The following is a 15,074-nucleotide window of genomic DNA, read 5'->3' as shown; positions in this document are numbered from 1 at the left end:
GCACATTTTTGCATTATAAAAAAGCAAAATCAGAGAAGTTTTCCTGCCTGAGAAAAGGGAAGCGCTGGATAAGATAGAAGGCCTGACCATTGACCTGATTACAGGCTGTCTGTAATGTTTATTCTTCAATGACATAGAGACTCAATAGCTTAAGCTATATTACAAAATTGAATAAATATTGTGGTCTCAATATGTTGCCCAGAATATTGTAAGTTTAGAAATTTATTATCGTCTGGACTCTACAACTAAGATATCTTTTAAATACTTTGTGTTCAATGCCCAACAGAAAATAATTTTAACTCTAAAACACGGGCCAGTCATGGTGGCACATGCCTTCAATCCCAGCACTCAGGAAATCAAAGGCAGGTGGATATCTGTGAGTTCGAGGCCTGCCTAGTCTGCAAAGTGAGTTCCAGTACAGCCAGGGCAACACAGACATGTCCTGTCACCTCCTTACAATCTGCCACCTACAAGACTAAAAAAAGCCAAGACAGTGGAATATTGGACAACCAAATATAAGCAGATAGTATGAAAACAGGAAAACTACTGTAGGTGTTAAAGAAGTATGAGTTATAGAAAGGGGAGCATAAAAGGGAGTGCTACGCTAAGGGGATAGCAATGAGAACTAGAAAGAAGCAAATATTGATAACGTGGGAAAAGGATAGAGGATGGCATGGGGAGTCTGGTGGAGACAGAGAAACGGAACTCAGCCTGAAAACATGACATGTGAGGAGCTGTCACTTGACAGGCTAGGAAGCTAGATTCTCCAGCGGATCTCAGTGCTTTACTCGATATATAATCACTTGGTCATCCTTTTAAAAGTTGCAATTCCCATGCCCTAGTCACACTAATCAAATCATACTGATGTTTACATATGGTCCTAGAGCCAACAGATTCATCTAACATTATTTGAGGTATTCAGTTTTACAGTTTGTTTTGTCATTTGTTTCCTTTTAGGAAGACAGTCAAACAAATGATTATAGCAGTGTTGGCTGAGAAATCTCCAATGGTATGTGAAGGACTAAATGGAGTATGGCATGAGGGGGACATTTAATAAGAGGGCAAGTCGCTGTCATTGATCATAAAAGGGCATGGAGACAGAGCAGTTTGGCTTGGTTGCAGCCTTGGTCCTGGGAAGGCGATGGGAAAGTACCGAGCAACAGAGACTTAGCCAGGGCTGTACATGTGCTGCACATCTCCTCTGACTGACCACAGACAACCTCATCTCAAGAACAACGAGATGAAATGAAAGAACAGCATCCCTAAGTCAGATAATACACGCTAGGAAATTCAGCTCAAGGTCGTCTATTTCATGGAAACAAAAGAATCATGAAAGCACACTAACATCTTAACTCAAATGAATTCATTATTTAGTATCCACAAATAATCAGCCTAAATTTTGAAAAGCTGTGCCCTTTTCCCCCTGCACAGTAAGGGAGTTATTAAAGTATTTTTACCTGAGATTGGCACTGTCGACACTCTCAGCTAACCAAGAGAAATTAGACAAAAACTGTTGGGAGTCTGAGAGTAGATCTGAGTGGCAACCTTCTGAATACGGCAGGATATAAAAAGTAGACACTGCAAACTCCCATTTTTCAGCAGGAGAAACTATAGAATAGTAATTACCTGCAATTTCTACTGAAAGGGAATAAAACTCAACTTGACAACCGCATTTTAAAAAGCACTCAAAGAAGCAGCCAGGTACAAATTTTCTGTAAAAATCACAGACCCTCATTAGTTACCTAATGACAAGCGAAAGGAAAATGGAAGGGCAAGGACCACCCACCTCATTTTGGTATCGTGCTGCATTCAGTTCAGGGAAATCTTGACTATAGTTCACTGAGAAGTTGAGGGCATTCATCAAGTGAGCAGCCACATGCACACCTATGGAACCACACCAGGGATAAGTCAGTGGGCTTTCAACACGTGTTCTTTGTCTAGAAGTCAACAGTTCTCCATAAACAAACTCCAATAGTTATCTAAGCAATGAAATATCTGGGTGAAGCTATTCTAAACACAAAATAAAAATCACCTGAATGTAGATAACTTACGAAATTTTGAAAAGATACAGAAAAATAACCATAGTAATTTAGTTCAAGATCTAGAGAAGATTCGAACTCATTGTCTCCCATCTCTCTGTGTCTCTGTGTCTCTGTCTCTCTCTGTCTCTGTCTCTGTCTCTCTGTCTCTCTGTCTCTCTCTCTGTGTGTGTATGTGTATGTGTGTGTGTGTGTGTGTGTGTGTGTGTTCTCCCCTTCTCTCTTTCTCCTCCTACATTCTGTGTCTATCAATACAGCATACATTTGTTTACTAAATTGATTCCTGGATATCTTTGGGATCCACATTCTTCATCTTTTCCATAACTCTAGTCTACTCTATTTTATATAATTCACTGTCATTCAAAATCCCCAAATCTCAACCTGGTAAATGGTTTTTAACCAGCTGAAGTTTTCACAATGAATAGATAATTCTTTAAGCGCAACAGTAAAGTGTTGAGAGGCACGTCATGGAAGAAAATCTAGGGAAAAAGGTGATCACCACTTGACAAATATCCCACTGCTAACAAAGTGCTCACCTAACTCTGAGGGCATATAAAAGATGCATGTGTCAGGGAATTACTAGAGAGTTGAGACAACTCATTTTGTCATAGCCAGGAAAGAAAATTATCTAAAGAAGCAAAAGCAGGAAGCAAAGGATCTGTTAAATGAGGTTGCTATACTTCCTCCTTCCCCAGGCTCATTTTGTACTTTAAATGAGCTATAAATTAGCATTCTCCCATAATGCATTAGCTAAAGAAACTCATGTACTTTGACCCCATAACCTGTCTATTAGCCTTAAATTTATCTGTGTAGTGATGGAGACAGAAAAAAAGACATAAATGTTTTGTGCATGCTAATAAACCATTACAGTATAAAATAACATATGAAGCTTCCTGGTTTAAAGGAAAACATGGCCTGGAAACCAGAGAAGCTTGCAATTCCTGAAACTTAGACTGTGAAATAAGAAACACCAAGAATTATGGATTACCCCAAAGACCAACAAGTTAAGAGAGGATTAGAATGCCAAATATCTTAGAGGTTTATTTTTAGGACTTAAAAGTCAGGCAGTCAAGTTGGGCATGAAGAAATGGTTGCATTAAAAACAGAAAGATTTACGAATTGCCATGAAGTAACAGTACTCAAGAGAGTGTGGTAGGGCAGGAAAACAGACACATGGAACAATGGAATAGAGAATCCAAAATATGACTCGAATATAATCCACTAATGTTTTAACAAGGAACAAATGGGGAAAAAAGTCAGGTTTCAACAAATGTTTCTGGAACAACTGACTATTAAGACCAGAAAAAACTCAACACATACTGATGCCTTGAAGTGGTTCCCCTGTTGTCTTCTCATAGTTTCAGGATTACACTTCATTTCAAAGATTTTAATTTACTTGTTCTTATTAATGTGTTATCTGCATGAGTGTATGAACAATTGTATGTAGGAGCAAGTGCCCATGTAGGCCATAAGGCAGTTCTAGAACCCTTGGGACTGGAGTTACTGAGTTTTATGAGATACAGATGTGGTTTTGAACTCCAGTATTCATGACTGGGCAGCTTTCTTCAATTCTGGACCATCTCTCTAATCCCTATACCTTTCTATCTAAAATTTAAATCTTTGATCTCCCTTTGAGTTGATTTTTATTTGGAGTGAGAATTCTGTGAACACATAGTAGTACACAATTCAACAGCAGGGTGCTCGTTCAGCCACTATGTGTGTGGCAACTATGTAGGGAATCACTTGATTGCAGCTGCATGGCATTATTACTGGGCACACTATTCTGTCTCATTTGCCTGTGTGTCCTTTTCTGTTTTTAATTAAATAACATACTTTCTTGTCTCTGAGCACATACATGACAAAGAACATATGTGGAGGTCTGAGGACAACTTTGATGACTCAGTTTTTACCTTTCACATTGCTGAGGCAAGGTCTCTTTTCTTTCTATTGCACAACAAAATCTAAGCCAACTAGCTAGCCTTATGAGCTTCCAGCTATTCTCCTGTCTCTGATCTAGCGAGAAGAGTTCTGGGACGACTGATCCATACAACTGTATCTGGCTCTTGTGTGGGTTCTGGTCAAACTCAGGTCAAGAGGCCTGTATGGAACATGCTTTTACTCACTGAGTCATTTTGGAGACTCTATACGTCCTTTTTATATGCTAATATCATGTTCTCTTTTTTTAAAAAATATTATATTTATGTATACACTTAAGTCTGTGTATTCCTACACCACATGAGTGCATGTGCCTGGCGAAACCATCAAAAAGGATCTAGAGATATAGGCAGTTGTAACACACCCAGTGTGGGTACTGGGAACCCAAGTTATATCTCTAGCCCTGCAACATGTTCTTTGATGACTATTTTTTGTAATAAACTGAATCAAAATTGGAGTTAGAGATCATAATGCCTTCATGTTTGTTCTTTTTGCTTATGATGAGTTCTTTGGCTATTCAGCCTGTTTTTGTTTCTTCTTCTCATCTCCACACAATTTGTTGCATTTTGTGAGGAATATCATTAACTTTATGTAAATTACATGTAATCAATAAATTAATATTTGACTCAATTCAAAGAAATAATCTATGAAAATGACTGATAAACTAGATAGCATTAAAATATAAGTTTTTCATTCAGAAAAGATTCAAAGAATGAGAACACATCCTGCAGATAAATTGAAACCATTTTCTAGAGCCTTAAAAGTCCCAAGAACAGACTCTTTTTGCTGTTGTTGTTTGTTTTGTTTTAGACAGGGTTTCTCGTTGTAGCCATAGCTGTCCTGCAACTCACTCTGTAGACCAGTCTGGCTTCAAACTCAGAGGTCAACCTGCCTCTGCCTCATGAATGCTAGGAATAAAGGTATGAATTACTTTAAACAATGATGAAAAATTTAACTAATGAAAAGAGTGAAAGATCTTAAAATAGATATCTCATAAAAGGAGATATGTAAGTGAGAAGTTGAAAAATGTTTCACGCATTGTATCATGAGCTGGAATAATGACAGTCACATATGTAAAAGAATGACTGTGACATCTGGAACACAGTGAATCAGATGCTGAAATGGGAACTCGGTTTCACCAACAGTGGGATGGCTTCTGTGGATGGAAACTTCAACCTATCTCCCTCTCACACTTACCCAAACTGCTTAAAATCCTTATATCCACAAAACACACATATATACACAAGAGACTGAGACAGGGGAAAAAGGGAAGAAAAGGTGAGGGAGACAGAGATAAAGACAGAGGCACAGACAAAATTTTTTACAGTAACTTTATCTATAATTGACAAAAGTTGGAAGCCACCAGGATGTAGGCAAATGAATGAACTGTCGTTTATTCAGAGAGTGGAATAAATACCAGTCAACTCTGAAATAATATTATCCATTAAGTGATAAAAATATGGGAAGGAACTTAACTTTATTTGATCTAGTGAACAAGGAAAATCAGAAAACCCAATACACTCTATGGTTTTAGCTATCTGACATCCAAAGAAGGGGGGAGAAAAAGAGAAAGAAAGAAAAGAAGAAACAAAGAATAAACTATGTAGAGAGGGAAAGGACAGTGTCAGAGAGAAGAGGAAGACAAACTGGAGTGGTGGAAATATTCAACATGCTACTGTATTATGAGTTCATGTCACTACATTCATGTCCAAACCCATATTATGTACAAATGTTCAAGATTAAAACGTATATTGAATCAACTCTGAAAAGTTTCTCAATTTACATTTGCTAACTTGAAATGAGTCAAGATAAAATTACATGAATTTAAAATCTATTCTTCTACTCAACTGTCAATATAAAAAATGCTGCCCAAATACATCTTGAACTATTTTTAAATAAAAATCTCACATTCTAATTTTCATTCACATATGGTCATGCAACTATTACATTTAAACTTGGAAATGCTTAGTCTCCTTACTTTAAACTTTACAAATGATATTATTTACTATTATAAGAAAGTCACTATGACCTTGGGTTCAGCATCTGGACAACATAATGCAAAATACCATAAGAAACACCAATGTTTGAAGTAGAAAAAGACAAAAATCTCCTAAGTAAATTGTGAGCATGGAGACCTTGGGAGAGAGTTGAAGGGGAGGGGAGAGACAGAGAGGGAAGCAGAGCTCAAAAAAAATCAATAAAAAAAGAAACACCCATGTTCTTAGTTCCTTTCACAACTGTCTCCAGACTCACAAAAAGTGACTAAAATACATAATTAGAAGATCACTAAATAAGCTCATGGTAGGAGAAAACATACAGAAGGAAATCAAATATTCTACATTGGTAAGATGGACAATTCTGAAAACAAACAAACAAACAAAAAAAATGATGATTTTCAACTTTCTCACCTGAGAAAATACAGACAGTTATGCCACAGGTTATGTGAAACGTCTTACTTTTATCCAATAATCTTCTTGTTCTCCTGCTTGGAACCTAAATAAGAACAAATTAATATGGTAAGAGTAATAAAACCAGTCAAAATATGTGTAATTTTTTCATTACACTATTGCTAATATCATCAAAAATGTGAAAATACAGCACAAGCCTATTAGTCAAAATTGAGGGAATTATGACACAATTATTCACTGAAGGCATTCAAATGAATGTGAGAAAGTATACTGTTGAGCTGTAAAAAACTGAAAGACATATTGTTGGATAAAGATTAGAAACCACACTGTGTTCTTATGTTGCTCAAAGCAAACACTGTTGTACTTATGCCTATGCTGACATTAGTCTCTCTCATCAGCAGTGGTTTGTTCTGTCACAACATAGGTGAAACTGTCTGATAACTTGGCATATTTTTTAAATGTTTAAATTTGATAGAATACATGACTTCCTTTTTGTTGCAAAATAAGGTTATTTTTCAGTTAGGTCAATCACATCTGTGGTTTTAAATACCCGCTAGATTTGTAGAAACGTAACAGCCAAGAATCTTTAAATAGCTGTGATTCGTACTGAGCAACAACTCTTGGAGCCATTATCTACTGAGAAACCTGGAGGAACTTCTCAGATTCTACCACTTCTATTCCTTCTCCTCATGCCAAGCCAATGTCCAGCCAGAGGGACCAATTCCTAGCATTTGGGAATATTGACAACCTGGGGAATGCTATTTTCATAAATAACTGCATTAAAATAAAGACTTTTCAAATATAACTCCCAGGGGAAAAAAAAAACCTGAGACGCTTTGCTAGAGTAAATCAGCGTTGCACACTTCACAGATCACTGACAACAACTCTGAAAACATAATTATCTACTTGTGTATCTCTAATTACTTTGGTGAAGAATCAACACATGCATACAAACATGTTCATGCTCACACATATGCAAAAGACTAATCAAATCAAAAAAATGTCCAGAAAATGACAGAGCATTTGTTTATTCTCTCTCTCTCACTTTGCAACAGTAAGCATCATAGATGAGAATTGCTACTCAATAAAGGCATCTGTTTCAGCCTCTTGCACAGCTCAAAATGAGTCATGCATGTTAAGCAATGAAAAATTGCACTTACTATCAATCTGGACAAAACTCAAAAGTCACAGGACTCAGGTTTGCTCATGTGAATTTTGTTAAGGAAAAATTTAGACCTCAATGAGGTCTGATAGAGTGGAAAAGAGCTCAGAACTGGAATTAACTTTTAGCTCTGTCATTCACGCATTTCTGATCTTGGCCAAGCCATACTCTCTACACCTCAGGTTCTCAAGCTTAAAATAGACCAGTGATATCTGATTGTAGAGTTGTTGTTAGGAGTCATGAGAGTTCTGAAGTTCTGAAAATAGTATCTGAAAGCATGATTGATAATACGTCTGCAATTCTCTGTCTTACACTAGTTTTGCAGAATAGTTTTCTGACCACTTTTACAATGGCTGTGTCCCTTACCACCACCGAGAAGTAAAATTCTAAAGGAAATCAATTTTTTAAAAAACAGCAAAATTAACATGTGATCCTTATACTTGATTTTTCCACAGAAATTCATAAACATATTTTCTCATACCTTCTGTGATCCTCGAAGATAAGCCAGGAGTGTCCGGCACATGGGTAAAAGGATAAGGCTGCAGTTGAGGTTCAGGACAGAGGCAGAGGCTCTGCTTAGACACAATCCTACCTGAACAAACAAGACGAGGGTCAAAACAGAGTCAAGTACAAATGAAAAGCAACCTTGACCTGCAGTTGCTGTCTAAGGACCATGACAAATGCCAAGTCCTTCAAGAATCCTGAAGAGTTCCTCTCATCTCACTAAAGCTTCCTGAGGGAAAAAGAAAATCTTTCTGCTCCCAATGGCCATAAAACTGACTTTTCTCCTTTCTGCTAATGATATAATCACTTTAACCTATTTTTGCATTTGTGGGTCAATTTCTTACACTACCCTAGCTTTAAGAAGCCTGTGGTCTTAACACTATGTGTTCTACAACCCCACGATCAGGCATCCCAGGAATCAGTATTCACTGATAAGCTAAGGAGTGTTCTAAAAGGAACCGCATTTGTAGTCTGCTCTCTCTCTGGAACTCCCTCCATTTCTACACAGCCTACCCATTCACACATGCTCCCCTCCAACTCTTCACCCCAGCCGCTCTGTTCCTCTTCCTGCTTCACCTTAAACTATGGGTACCGCCCTGGCCTGAAGATGGGAGTTATCCCAGTGAGACAAGGACTGTTGTTACTTTTGTACTGTCCCATCATGTTTTCAACACTTTTTCCAATCACCTCTTCTTAAATATTATTTTATTTTTAATTGACAAATAAGTACTGTACACATTCATTGGGTATAAGTGAAATATTCACATGAACACACAACGTAAGATGAGCAAATTACACTAACAAAGAGATTCAGCACTTCCTGCTTTGCATCAACACTTTTCATTTTTTTTTTTTTAGTGTTTGCACTAAGGTCACTAAGTCCACTCTTTTTGGTATTGTAAAACACATAACACATTACTGACTTACAATTGTCACATTGCTCAAATGGTCATTGGAACTTGTTTCACCCATCTACTAATAATCTTCAACTAATATCTTCCCTCCAAAGTTCTCCACTGCAAGCACCAGTAATCATTATCCTACCCTCTGATTCTGTAAATTTAACTATTAGATTCTAAATATAAGTAACATCATGATAGTTCTCTTCTTTGTGTGGCTAACTTGACTAGGAACACTCTAAGTTCCTAGAGTTGTTGCAAATTACCAATTTGAAATAAGACCATATCTAGTAAAACTGTGATTCATTTGTTTATATATATATAGGGTCTTTTGTTGTTTTAGTGTTTTAATTTTTTTAAAGAAATTCATTTCCATTTGATCACTGTTAAAATATTTCTTCATGCTTGAATAAAGGAATTATATAGAATAGATCCTATATATGTTACCTATCTTTACTGTTCAATTTACATTTATTAACACTAAACTCCCCCTAAACTTTAGAATGTAGTTACTAATAATGTCTCTTCTATATGACAGAATGTGTCATTCTGATATTAAGATTGTACCTTCCACTGCCAGCAGCAGCAGCAACAACAACAACAAAAACAATATGAAATTTATAGAACCAAAACGTCATTCTAAGATTCTGGCTCAAGTACCCGTGCTCTTAACCACTGCACACACCACCTCCTAAGCTTGACTTTAAAGAAAGAACAGAAGCAAATAGCAGGCAATAAATACTTTGCTGATTGATCACTGAAGATGAGAACTAAGTTGTTTTAGAAAACTGCCCTAGATGTCTTCCCTGCTCACAGCGCCGTCCATTCCCAAGATGGTCTTTGTTCCTATTCTTAATTCATTAGAGAAGCCTGAGGTATGAATTCTGTAGTAGTAGAGAAAGTCACAAGGACACATTCATCACAATGGACTAAAAATAGTATGGTGGAGTTGGGATTTCCAAAACACTTTTTCCTTTGCTCTATGATGTATGGCTGCCTTTGACTTCCCTTGTTGTCTCCTGTTTCTCTTAGTGCCTGCTCATCTCCCTACGAGCACAGCATTTCTAAAATGCTTTAAGATCATTTTGATTCGGTTGCTTTGGAACAGATTGTTACTGTGATGCTCAGATCAGCTCCATAAGGTAGGCTCTGATATCTCATAGATGACAGCTGTTACAAAATAAGAGCTATTCAGCCAGGAATTCTCAGCTCCATGGTTTGGGGTAGTATCTGGATACCTTTTCTACAATTTTTCCAGATACCTCTAACAATGTAACCTTGATTGAGGACCACAATCTTAAGCTACTTAGTTAAGCTGTGCTGCTTATGAGGTAAGAAATGAAGGCAACCATTTAATTATAACAAGTAAATGTGTATTCCCAGATGTATGACCAAATCTAACTTCAAAACTTAATTTTCATTAGAAATATAAAAGCAATTATTCCACATACACATAAAATCAAGAAGTGCCAGCAACAACACCTCTTTAAGGCTGACACAGTAGATATTACAGCAGCTGGGGCCACTGCCTGATCATCTGATGCAAAAATGTAGTTCGATGAATAAAAGATGTTTTCTTATGTTACGAACCGTTGTAAGAAAGAAAGTATTTCATGCATTTTGCAGACGATTTAGAAAGGAATCTGAAGAAGTCAAATAGTTTGCCCAAAGCCACAGAAATTGAAGGAAGTAAATTCTGTCCCCAGACTATGCCTTTTGATCTCCTATTAAAAACAGGGGGAATAAAAAGACATCAAAGACTGTGGGAGGAAAACCGTGAAATGTAATAGGCTAGCTCCAATAGTTCCCATGGGCCACCCCCATCATGTCCCAGTTGCCAGTACTACTCACTGGCCAAGTCAAGATCTTGAATTTCATTTCCCATCAAGCCTGTGTGTTTCACTGCATGCCTGGGTTCTGATTTACCACTGTCATTCTAGCCAGCGCCACCTCCTCTTCAGTCAGGACACTCATAAATGGATGTGTGTCTGTTTAGGCACCAAATCTGAAGTTCTCCTGCATTGCCTTGATTCTCACAAAGCCATTCAGAGAAGGAAACAATATCTTTATGTCAACTAATCTCTCCTTAACTCTCTCAACTGGTTGTCAACCCCAGGATTACATCATTGACTTTTTCCTGTCTACTGTTTCATCACACCCATGTTTCTCAGAAGCAATGACTGGGCTTCACAGAAATCTGTCCTCAGGCCTAACATGATGGCAGTACTCTGTGAAAGCAAAATTTAATTGATTCCAGACATAAATCATTCATTGATAGCAATCTTATTATTAGCAATATTTCACTGTATCTTTATTCATAATGTATGTGTATCTAACAGTAAATTTACATTGGGGAGTTCATGGTATCACAGAAAATAATTTGAAGAGTCAATGAAAGTCCCAGTATTATCAGAAGATATCATTTCTCTACATGAAGTAGAGTAATATTCATACACATATAAAGAAAGAAGAAATACATTTTTAAAAGCTACTAACTTAAAGAGCATACATAGGTACACTACCATAGTTCTGTTATTTTAACTCCCAGACGTCCTATGCAAATCCACCCATTAAAACAGCCCTAGGTAAGTCTTCTGTGAAGTGATTGAATGTGTAAAAATTGAAGTAAATATATCTCACATAAATCAACACAAATGCTTATTTTAATAGGGGCAATCCAGTAGATAATCCAATCCCAAGTGGCCAGCCCTAACACATGTGCATACATAAAGCACTAAATGGTCATGGTAGGATGTATATTTTAAAAAAAAAAGAAAGAAAGAAAAGACAATCACTTCAAAAGAAGTAATAAAGTATAAAGTTCAGTGAGTAGGTCTGTCTCTTTCAGAGGACTCAGACCTAGATTCGGTCCCCAGCACTCATGCATTGGCTCACAACCACCCAACTCCACTTCTAAGAGACCCGGAGCCTTCCTGTGGACTTTGTGGGTATGATTGTGGGGATGCCAGGACATGCATACATATAGGTAAAACACATTTATAAATATTAAAATAAGTAAATATTTAGAAATTAGTAACAAATTAATTACAAAGATAAAGCATCATAATCAATTATTGTAAAATATAAGCAAGTAATCTGTTGTGACTGGCCATTCATTTAGTATTCCAAAAAACTAATTGCTTTGCTATAGGACAGTATAAGTATTTTTGGTATTTAAATAACAAACAATTTTTAATTGCAATACTTTATTTTACATGACCAATAATTGTTTAATTACCCTGGAATAAACAACAAAAAAAGTGTGAGAATTGCATATGAAAGCAAGCAATAGAAAAATGTAAAAGATGTAGATGACTGTATGGATACTATGTTCTTCATGGTAACACTAAGGTAAATGTAGATGCTAATATTTTAAAGTTGATTTATGAACTCAATGAAATGTTAATCAAAACCCCAACAATGTTTTTTAATGAAACCTAACTTTAAAATGTGCGCGCACACACACACACAAAAAAAAAAACCTAACAAAAAAATAAGAATATGACCTCCTCCATACAAAGGGATTCATTACAAAATTACAGTAATTTAGAGTATTTGTGGTTAGATAAATCACCAAAGGAAAAAAACAAAGATGCAGGTACAAGTATACTGATCCTTGGCATCTGATAAGAATTGTTGAGTGTGATTAATGTAAAGGAAGAGCACGTTTGATGAAAATAAAAATTTGTTATACATATGAGAAAAATGGGAGAACATATTATTTCAAATCATTAGTTTTTTGATGGTTAAAGACTTAAATATTGAAAACAAAGTATGAATTTTCAAGAGATGTGTGTGTATATACTGCTGTGGTAAGCATATATATAAACATTCTGCACAGATGAGCATTTCTCAAAACATTAAAAGCTCAAAATAAAGCCTAAAAAATATAAGGTGGTATATGAGATCTAAGTATTTTGTTTCAATAGAAGTGAAACTAGGAACTCAACCATTACAGTAATAAGAATCTCTTGCAAGATATAAGGAAGAAAGTACGTGTTTATGATAAAGGATACACAAGTGTACAGATGTAAATCATTTGTAATTGTAAATGCACCCATTGATCTACATTCAGAACTTTAGTGAACATAAAAGGATAAATTTGCACCATGCCTACACTATCACACTGTGCTCGGAACTGAGGATCAACAGTGACTAGATTCTGTGCATTTAAAATAAACAAGAAGCTAGGGATGGTGTTGAATGTCTATAACCCAAACACTTCGGAGACAGAACTAAGAGGGGAGTGAGTCAAGGAAAGGAAGGCACACATAATGAGCCTCAAGCCAACCTAGCCCTTATGATGAAATTCTGTTTCAACACCACTACCAAAAACAAAAGCAGCAGCAAAACATAACAAAATAAAATAAACAGAGGAAATTATATATAGGAGGAACCTAATTCTGTACCTGCCACATAACAAGAACTTAATAAAGTGCTGATATTCGTAATAGGACAATTATTTCTGAATCATTAATGGATTTCCATCACAGATAATCTCTGTCTCATTCACAGATCTTAATCACAAACTGTATAACATATATTTGGAAACTCAGTACTCTTTTGTATTAATGAGATAGTTTTCAGATACTTGTGTAAATCATATTCTGGCAACAGCATCACCCCTACTAAGCAGTACTACCCACAAGAATAAAAGATGGGGTCCCATCTGCACATTTGTCCAGAAGTAGCACCAAATGAACTTCTTTTAAGAATAATAAGAAATGTATATAAAGCAGACAGGTTTCCTGTCTTGAATGTATCTGTGCCCTGAAGGGTCCCAAATTAACACTTAGCAAAATATTGACACTGATAAGCTAGGGCGATTTTCAACATATGAAATATTGTCCCCAAAGGGTGAGGGGATAATAAGCTGTGTTTGTCAGAGATGCCATAATTTTCCTTGAAAGATAAAAGAAATTAATGTGTCCACCATACTATTCCAAATCAGGAGTTAGAATACCTTAGGTATACATTTCAGTAAATATACTTGAGTGGACACAAGACAGCATCTTCTCCGGACTGCCTGTTGAAGATGCCTTATACAATTTTCTCACCTCAATCAGAAAAGTCACTATCATTCAGAGTGATGGGTTTGGTGTTTATCTGAACCTTCCGAGAAATGTCCTGTTATTTCTTTTTGATCTGGCATCGGCATATGGCAGGAAAATTTTAATCCACAAGATTCTAGATGGCTGCTGTATCTGCAATATTAATATACCAAGATAGCAATGTTTCTTGAAATATGTAAACTAAGATCTAATTAAACATGAAAGTTCAGAACTTTAAAAATACCAATGAATCATCTCTATTTCCTGTAGGATTAAATACTTTATAAAAAATTTGTAAAATTCCTCATTACTACTCATTTCATGTCTGGAAATGTTTAACTATCGTGTTTACGTTAAACTACACAGTAATTCAAATCAAAGTGGTTTTAAATGCACCTTTGGGAAGGTCAGGGTTTATTTTGGAATTCCTTTCCGTTTCTATGATGCAAAACCCAACTGGAAATTTTACCAATGATTCATTTCCTCACATATGTTTCCTGAATATAGTTTATAAGGTACAAAACTCATGCACTCAGAAACTGTGTCACTACTGGAAAACATTTCACCTCTTAACTTCTTGAGTAACATTCTACATCAGGATGCTTGCTAAGTCTATTCACTTTTATTTAGTTCCTATTCTGCCATTGGCTCCAAAAGAATCCACATTCTGAATTGAAAATTTCAGAGTTTCCCATCTCAGGAAGCCGGTGGTCACTAGAGGGCAGTGTTCTTTTCCTAGTTCACATTTGTCCCAAGGTCCCAGAGGTGTAATTAACTGAGAATTCCTGGTGTGCTGTCCTGTTAAGATGATAGATACACTGTAAATTCTTGTGACAGACTGCTTGATCTGTCCACCACCCCCAACATGTTTATTTGTTGAAGCATTAGTCCTCGAGGTCCTCAGAATTCTTCAGCACACTGGAAAACAAGAGCTTAAAGAAATCAAGACACCCCCCACTTCCGGAAAGAATTAGAACTCTATCACCAGGTTATAGTTTTTCCATTATATTTGTCTTATTTAATTTCATTCAGATGATGTTACATAATATTTAGTTAGATTAGCTTTATAGGCAGTT

The 15,074-nt window shown here is 36.3% G+C and overlaps 1 protein-coding gene across 1 annotated transcript in view; it reads right to left on the bottom strand.

Annotated features, from left to right (window-relative positions):
* Nox4 (NADPH oxidase 4) overlaps positions 1–15,074 on the bottom strand; it is a 111,480-nt gene that overhangs the window by 76,548 nt on the left and 19,858 nt on the right. The window contains exons 3-5 of the mRNA XM_048435224.3: positions 8,026–8,136; positions 6,383–6,467; positions 1,787–1,884 (exon numbers count right to left, since the gene is read on the bottom strand). Coding sequence (XP_048291181.3) covers positions 1,787–1,884; positions 6,383–6,467; positions 8,026–8,136 — 294 coding nt within the window. The remainder of the gene's footprint in view (positions 1–1,786; positions 1,885–6,382; positions 6,468–8,025; positions 8,137–15,074) is intronic.

The sequence above is a fragment of the Myodes glareolus genome, chromosome 24, assembly GCF_982192425.1.
Source record: "Myodes glareolus chromosome 24, mMyoGla1.1, whole genome shotgun sequence".
NCBI classification, from domain to species: domain Eukaryota; kingdom Metazoa; phylum Chordata; class Mammalia; order Rodentia; family Cricetidae; genus Myodes; species Myodes glareolus.
The sequence above is the reverse complement of the archived record's forward strand: the minus strand, read 5'-3'. Positions and strand labels throughout refer to the sequence as shown.